The sequence below is a fragment of the Rhynchophorus ferrugineus genome, unplaced genomic scaffold (genome assembly GCF_030347505.1).
Source record: "Rhynchophorus ferrugineus isolate W39M unplaced genomic scaffold, kcgeb_rfMv2 rfM9, whole genome shotgun sequence".
In the NCBI taxonomy this organism is placed as follows: Eukaryota; Metazoa; Arthropoda; class Insecta; order Coleoptera; family Curculionidae; genus Rhynchophorus; species Rhynchophorus ferrugineus.
The window spans coordinates 30,313,157-30,322,377 of record NW_027472588.1 but is presented as its reverse complement, the minus strand read 5'-3'; the positions used below and the strand labels follow the sequence as shown (position 1 = coordinate 30,322,377).

Genomic DNA, 9,221 nt, shown 5'->3' with positions numbered 1-9,221 from the left:
AGACATTTACTTTATTTTAAAAAGCTCTAGAAGTTATTGTGCGATCACTTTTATCATGACATGGATTAGTTTTTTTTTCTATGATTAGGTATATGTTTAATTTTTATTTCATATTTATAGTTATTGTACATCTTTAGGTTTTAGGTTTCATTTAAGTTCTATTGTACTGTCTATATTTATTATAGTATATTATTTAAAAATAGCAATTAACATATTAAAATACGAGAAAATATTTGTGGGGTATTCCATTCCATAGAAAAATTCCATGCCTTTTTACCAATCCATAGAACATTCCAATATTAAAGTAATTCTACTTCGTTTAAAATGAAATTATAAATTGGCTGTTAATAGTATTCAGTAATTATTTTATTTGTTTTCTTTATTAAAGTTAGTACCCGAAGGAATATGTACATCTCCGTCTCGCTTATACTTCTGTAGGAAAATATACAGTAGGACTACAGTAGGACGGTCCTCCTATTGCTGCGATAGCCGCTGGTTCGAATCCTGCTGGGGCATGGTCGTAAATTTATGTTTGTGGTCGTTTAAAACTTGTGATTGCTCTAGGCTGAGAGTGTAAAATCCGACAAGGAAAACGCCAGTAACCAGGCTGGGTAAGACCGGACGTCCTCTGGGATGATTCCTACAGTTGGTCACTCGCCAGTCGGTAGGTTTAAAGCTGAGGACCGTGGTTCGGAGCCCACATTAAACTTTAGGTCCAGTCCAGATAAACCCATAGTTGGTAAAAGGAGACTTCAAAATATATTTAAAAAAAGTTTAAAGTATATATTTGTTAGTAAGTTACCATACTAAATTGTAATTATCATTACAAGAATTTATCATTTTATCGTCTTTATGTAGATGTAATCCAGATTTTTAAAGCATAGATAGGAAAACAATTAAAATTTTGTAGTGTTTTCAATCGCTTTACCATTACACATAACAACTATATTAATAAATAAAATAATTTCATATTTGTCATTATCACATCACATTATTTTGTTTTCATCGCCTAATTAAGATATCTAATTGCTAAAAACTTACTTCTTTGGTTGAGATAATGTGCCTTTCTACAGGTTTAAAATTCAACTCATTAACTTAAATATTTGCCCGATATAGACCATTGGACTTGCCTACTGAAGATATTATAACAGAATGGAAACTGAACCGTTTCAAATAATAAATATATCTGAAAAAAATTAATAACCTGCTTGCCTTTTATTAAGCATATATATAGAATATATAGAATGAAACAATGGAAAAAAAGTCACAGTTCCTGTTTTCAGTATTGATAAAAACATAATAAAATAATTCCAAAATATTATTTTAACATTACCATTAATTTGTTTCTTTTTATTTGGTGCTTCATTGTAACACCAAATACAATTAAATACACTGTGAGCCATTATTTTGTATTAATATATGAGAAAAATTATTCTCGCTAAAGAATATAACCAGACTAAGTTGATTTAACGTATATGAATATCAAAACAAGTATAATATATAACCCTCATATCCGTTATCTGATACTTTAAAAGAAGGGAAGTCTACAATAGAAAATAACCAAATTGAGATATAATCTTGAAGTCAATGAAGTGCCTCATATACTCTCATCTGACTTCTTTGAATATTAATGAAATAGGGTTGTAATATCAATGTGTTTCTTTACGATAGATAGACTAGCGGGAAAAAGTTACTTAAGTTGCTTAATAATGTATAAAAACTAATGATTCATATTAGGCCCCTGAAAAAAACAATAGACGCTTTTATTTATAATATTTTATCTCCTTGAGAAAATGTCTACCAATTCGTTCAAGAGATTATTTCCTCATATTTTTTAATGTTTTTTTTTATTTAACAATATTTTAAGGAGTTATTATTTAAAGGTGAATATTTACGTTCTTATCCTAAAATTATAAGATCAAAAAATATGTACCTTTACGTTAAAAGATAAAAACAATCTAATTGTTAAAAAATGTAAAAGACAAAATTTTTCAATAAATATATATGTTAATATAAATCTCACCTTATAGTATGGAATTTTGTTCTCCATTATTACAAAACATGACAAACAATTGTGTACAAATTGTTAAAAAATGTAAAAGACAAAATTTTTCAATAAATATATATGTTAATATAAATCTCACCTTATAGTATGGAATTTTGTTCTCCATTATTACAAAACATGACAAACAATTGTGTACAAATTGTTAAAAAATGTAAAAGACAAAATTTTTCAATAAATATATATGTTAATATAAATCTCACCTTATAGTATGGAATTTTGTTCTCCATTATTACAAAACATGACAAACAATTGTGTACAAATTGTTAAAAAATGTAAAAGACAAAATTTTTCAATAAATATATATGTTAATATAAATCTCACCTTATAGTATGGAATTTTGTTCTCCATTATTACAAAACATGACAAACAATTGTGTACAAATTGTTAAAAAATGTAAAAGACAAAATTTTTCAATAAATATATATGTTTATATAAATCTTACCTTCCCAATTTTGTTCCCCATTATTACAAAACACGATTTTTTTTTTGATGTAGAAATTTATTACGGGCTGATGTTTTTAGTTTAGTGTACAAAAATATCAATATTCGATAAAGTTTACTCCGCGGGTTTAACAGTTGAAATTAATGGATGCCACATATTTCACGATTTTAACAAAAATATTATAACTATCATTCTGCAAATAAATAAGAATTAGGCTATTAGCCTTGATATTTGGTAACTGACATTTATTTTCTAATTTTTTTATTATTATAAATTATCACCACTTTCGGAATATAACAAAAAAAAAGATTCATTCCACCGGTAATTACTTTGCTGAATTATTCTAAAGGTATTTTGCAGTCTTTCTGCTGCGATTTTGTTTCTAGAGTAGTTTTAAAGGTTTGTTCGTCTTCTCCATTATCCTCAAACAACTTGAAACGATGTTCTCGAAGAAGGTTTTCTGGACTAGACTTACTTCTGAACATGGGCTCTAAATTGCAGTGTTCGGCATTAAGTTTACCTACTACCTAGTTACCAACCCAGGAAATATCCGGTCTTACCAATCTGGTAACAAGCTAATGATCCGACAGCTGTCAAATTTATACACGCATCTTTTGGGGGTTCGGGCTAACTAAAAAACATATGGATTTAATTCTAGTAGCGCCATCTATGTGTCAGGCCGGAGACTTTTCTATTGACCTATGACAGGACTGTCCTGTCACCTTAACTACTGCGGCTACCAAACCGGCGAGAAGATTTAGGCTATAGAGACTAGCCAAAAGTTAGACAGACAGAGATAAGTCTGATAAATATGAGTGTTACGGTATGATATGAGTTATTTACGATATGTAACATTCAAATAATATTCCCTAATGGCCAGTTTCACTGCGGAAGAAATCCATAATAAGTGATTACAAAGAGTAAAAAGAATTTATTAAGATGCTTAATACATAAAAACCGCAACATTATAACAGATTTGAGGTATTTTGGTCACAAATTCTAATCCATTTTAAGCAAAATGCTATTTCTTCAATTCAAAATATAAATAATATTTTTTTATTATTTAATTATTACATTGTGTTGGATAAATAAATAATTGGGTGGGTGCGCCTACAGCTGACGTCCTCTGACGATGTATATATGGTTGCATAACCGATTAGTAGTTTCCTGTAAATTATAATAAACGCTACGGCGCATGCTCGTACTAATACCATCCGGACAGGATGAAGATCCCGCCATCTTGATTCATTCTGTGTTGGGGCTTTGACCGAAATGTTTGTCGAAGTAAATAGAGAGTGACTCAGATGAATCCAGTGGTTTAATTGGCCAAACACCTTCACCAAGTCGGTTCTAACAATTGTTACTAGTCATTTCCGACTTAACTACAATTTGTCTTTATGATAACTTAAATCTAGGTATATAACTAGGAGGACCCATCGGCCCTATCTCAGTCTCTGGTGAAATAACGTTTATGAATGTCACTGCTATATTTTTTTAACTGCACCTCACTACAGAACACCTCCTCCTGCCCCCTGAAATTTTATTGATATCTTGACTGACTGTGGGTATCTGAAGGTCTCGATGTAAGAAGTCCTGTATTATTTGGGTCCGCTTACAGTACTTCTCAGGACTTTGTTCTGAAAAAATTGTCTTTTGTTTATATTACTCTTTGCAGAACGTCCTCATAATTGAACTTCGTATGTCCATATAGGTTTCAATATTTACTTATATAATAGCAGTTTATTATATACTCATAATTGTGATTTTCTTCGAATTAGACAATATATTTTCCTATATTTCTATTCCAGTTCTTTCCTTTTCTTCTTTATATGTTCCTTCCAGCGAAGTTTTTCATCAAGATTCATTCGGAGCGATATTTAGCGTTGTTACTATATGGAATGATAGTATTATTTAATGTTATCGGTTGTAAATAAATAATAAATAGTGTAACATTTTTTTTCTAGGTTTTCTGGAGAATATGCAGACAGAAATCTCTACAATTTAAATCAAGTAGATTGAGAAGTTTCTAAATTGAACTCGAAGATTCTTTCGAAACGTTTGAATCTGTTATTTCTACTACAGGCAGATAGAAAACAGGTTGTTAATGATGGCAAGAAAGTATTTTAATGTATTAGCACTCCAAGTTTATTTTAACTTTTTCTTAACATTTTAATACCAAAGTAATATATACCTAATATTATATAACAAAACCTCTCAGTCATATTTTATATTGTTCTTGACATAAAAACGTATAAATGGAACAATTTTAAATGATTTTCAATTAAAGAGAGCTTACTTACATTCCTTTACATTTGATGTCATTAGAAGTGAAGAATTCAGTAAATAACCAATTCACATGCAAATTATTGTATAAATATTTGCGACTGACACGCCCTCTAGTGGCAAAGTAAGTCTAACTTTTGTTCCACTTTTGTGTGGCAGTTTCCCTATTATTATCTATATTTTGTTTTAAGTACTACTTATTATTGCTACAATATTCAACAACTACAATTACAATTACAACAACAACTACAATTACTAAAATTCAACATTGAAAATATGAACTGCTTGTCTGTTATGGACAGCTAATTAATTATTAAAAATATACAATAAGAAAATACTACTATATATAGTGAAGACTAAGCCTTAATATATTTTATTACAGTTAGTAGTACAAGCACTCTATAGAGTGAGCTGTATGTTATGTACCACTTCATCTTTTAATGGTATGAATGATCTTATCTTAAATAGAACTCGATTTTAACCATATCTTAACCACCATCTTAAGCACTGTTACAAAACTTTTGTAATGTGAGTTGTAAAATATATTTATTTGTCATTTATTGTTCAGTGAGTTTAGTGTCAGTTAGTTTATCCTTCATATATGTTAATAACTATTATCCATGTTGTAGAATATACGAATTGCGCAATAATATATATATATATATATATATATATATATATATATATATATATATATATATATATATGGATATATATATATATATATATATATATATATATATATATTGCTGATATTGCTGTACAGGCAGAGCTAAAAACATTTAAAGAAAACGTTCATTTTACGATAATTATGATATAACCAGAATAATATAAAGTTGATAAGCAATGCATATATTTTAAAAAATTTTAGAATGTGACTGACGATTCACAAAAATATCGATTGACATATTGTAGTTAACATTTTCATTTTCCTTTCTTAAACTATTGAAAAAAATTAAAACAAATCATTTTTAATAATTTACAATAGCATTAACAAATATTTGACAAATAGCATCTATATGAAAATATCCCTTTTCATGATAATTAAAAATATTAGATGACAAAATTTAGCATTCCATGAGATAACACCGCTAACACTGCACCGCTATCTAAGTTGGCCAATTACAAAACGAGCTGTAGGGTTGGACATAAAACCAGAAGATATCGGCCGGCATCGGCGATCTTTTAACGCTGTTTCGGCTACCTTCGTCTATCCCCTGGTCCATTGGGGCGCTGTTGCCATATCAAACAAAATTAGTTGTATTTTACTGAATTCTACCCTTATTTTCTTTTATTTTAAAACATGTGTCTTATTTCATCATATAATTGAAAATTATATATTTTTTAAACAACTTGAAATTATAAAAATATAAAATAACACAGGCAAAAAGATTAAAACACAAATTTTACGGAATTTCTCCTCGTCCGAAGTTTTTATTATATTTGGGGCTCTATAATTAGGGCTCGGCCAAAAGTTCTTCTAGTTTGAGTTTTTGCCTCTCGGTGAGCTTAATCAATGACTCGGGCCTCGGCTGTCTTATAATGGCATTACAGAATTCCCGATGGATCCTAACGCCGTCCAGGGCTTTCGTTTGCAGTAGTTCGTGTTGTTTAATTTCTTTGATAAACTGGGCTCGTTGTATGGCACCAGCACGCCTGTAACGTTGTCTGCAGACCACACGGCTGAAACGAAATAAAAAGTTTTTAATCATGTCACTTCGAAGAATTGATTGTTAATAAATTAGAAATTAATGGTAGTTTTTATTAATATTGATATTGAAATGTTATTCATATAACAGGTCAATTGAAAAGTCCCCTGCCTACCACAGTAAAACACATTTTTTTGGCAAAATTATTTTTTTTATACAACATAATTCCCTTCAAGGGTGATACACTGATTATAGCGACCCTCCAACTTTTGGATACCATTTTTGTAGTACGAGTTGTCCTTTGATTCGAAATAGGCCTCAAAAATTTCTTCCCAGCGAGTATTCTTTTGAGAACTCAGAATAGGAAATAGTCGCTGGGGGCTAGATCTGGAGAATACAGTGGGTGGATGGATTTGTGCTATCGTTTTCACTGACTTGTGACACGGTGCATTGTTTTGGTGAAGCAGCACTTTCTTTTTCTTCCAAATGCGGCCGTTTTTCGGCGATTTCGTCCTTCAAACGGTCCATTTTCCTTGTCGGGTTTTACACAACAGTAGGAGGACCGTCCTATATATCGCCTATACCCCTGCGCCACCATATTATAGAAAGGTTTTGCAAAATTAGTCATTATCTTATTAATTTGTATTCTTTCTTTAGTGACGACGGTTTTTAATTACTCATAGCGTTATTACTTATAACATTTGAGGTTATATACTCACCAAAGAACGTGAAACAAGTACTAAGTTTTAGTTTCTACCTATACGTAATACGTAATTGAAATACCAATACATATTTTACATATTATATATTTCGACTACTTCTTAAAAATATAATTTGTGATTTATATTTCAAATATATCATGCTAGCGTATATTGTAATTAGTATTTCGAATGCTTACGGCGTCAAAATACATTTGAACATACATTTAGCAATATTATCAATGGGTACGTGCTAGAGAAGATAACGCTCGATAACTTTCGTAGGCAAAATAGCGACTATTAAATCTTCTAAATTCTTAACAAATCTTACAATCCATGCCTTAAAGAAAGATTATAAAGAACATGAAAAATGTCTAGAAGTAGCATGAACAGCAGTACTAGTAAAGATGATGATTTTATTGTTTTTGCCAAACAATTAAAAATTGAGATAATAAATGAAGTTAATCAGTTTATTAAATGATAAATGCAAATATAAAAAAGTGTTCATAAAATATAATAAAAGTTTTCTTTAGCAGATTATTTTCATGACCAAACAAGAGGCTGTTTCTCTGATAGAACATTTAAAAATCTAGTGTTTGTTAGCGAAAATTATTTCTTTTACTCAGTAATAGACTAGTTGGATCAGTTCTACTCTATTTACATAACCTAACACCTGATTGTATTATATGTATTTTTGATTTTAAAAGTAAAATAGTTAAAATACAGCATTTTGTATATTAAAAAAGATGAGTTAAATGTATTTCATATATCGTGTTTTTGTATGCGAGATAATATTTTGAAATTTGAATTTTAATTGAAGCCAAGCAGGTATATAATCTGCCCAGCTCTGACCGAACATATATCCTTGACACTTCACTGACCATTTCATTCACAAAATATGTTATCTAAATCATACTTACTACGGAGGAACCAAATTCCCATAACTGGGACATAACTAGTTGGATCAGTTCTACTCTATTTACATAACCTAACACCTGGTTGTATTATATGTATTTTTGATTTTAAAATTAAAATAGTTAAAATACAGCATTTTGTATATTAAAAAAGATGACTTAAAAGTATTTCATATATCGTGTTTTTGTATGCCAAATAATATATTGAAATTTGAATTTTAATTGAAGAAAAGCATGTCTATACTCTGCCCAGCTCTGACCGAACATATATCCTTGACACTTCACTGACCATTTCATTCACAAAATACGTTATCTAAATCATACTTACTACGGAAGAACCAAATTCCCATAACTGGGGTCTTTACTATCTCTAGGGGTAAGAACAAAATTCTTCACATCCACAATTTCAACATCTTTAATTTTTAGGTCAGAGTCCTTTACAGGCGGAGATTCTTCTTTCGGCTCGTCCACTAATAATAGTTTCTCAATATTGTCTGCCTCGTCCGATTCGGCTTCTGGCTCAGCTTCTGGCGCTTTAGCCTCCTCAGCTACATCTGTTGGAGTTGGATTAGTATGGTCATCCTCAGCTCTACTTTCCGCCGCATCGACTTCCTTCACCTCACTCATATCCGTTAATGTAAACTATTCCAAATCCTTGTGACACAACTGTCGTTTATTTTGTTTCCAAAGTAACGACTATCGATCGCGTCCAGCGCATTAAATCTCCATTCCGTAGACCTGGTGGAAAAGGCACCGATAGAAATATGTGAAAAGTTTCCGAAACAAAACAGAAATAACGTAAAGGTGGAGAGGGCTTTGCGCACACAAGAAAGCACGAATATGAAGCGTCATGCCATTAGAATTTTAAATATGGATCCGATTTTAAGAATGGTAATTTCTAAAATAGGAACGCTGCCCTTGAATTATTCATAAATATATTTCTCTTTTAGTTATGAACTTTCTATTGATTAAATAACTTTTCTGAGTTTAAGTATGGTTAAAACAACAATGATTTTTACCGCTTTTGACAGCAATTAAAATGTTTAAAAACTTTGTAAAATCACCTTAAAGTTTCGTTCAATATAACAGTCGTATGAAAAGCACCAAAAAGTTGCTCAATATTATTTGTTTCCAGAATAGTTTGCAAGGCAGTATCTTGGGGCCACTTCT

General features: G+C 30.4%; 1 protein-coding gene across 1 annotated transcript; it reads right to left on the bottom strand.

The window, feature by feature from the left end:
• Positions 1–6,194: 6,194 nt before the first annotated feature.
• LOC143202725 (uncharacterized) lies at positions 6,195–8,798 on the bottom strand. The gene is made up of 2 exons (XM_076414462.1): positions 8,380–8,798; positions 6,195–6,473 (listed from the first exon to the last, which is right to left on the bottom strand). The coding sequence occupies exons 1-2, from the start codon at positions 8,676–8,678 to the stop codon at positions 6,248–6,250; spliced, it is 525 nt and encodes a 174-aa protein (XP_076270577.1). The 5' UTR covers positions 8,679–8,798; the 3' UTR covers positions 6,195–6,247.
• Between the last annotated feature and the right edge of the window lie 423 nt (positions 8,799–9,221).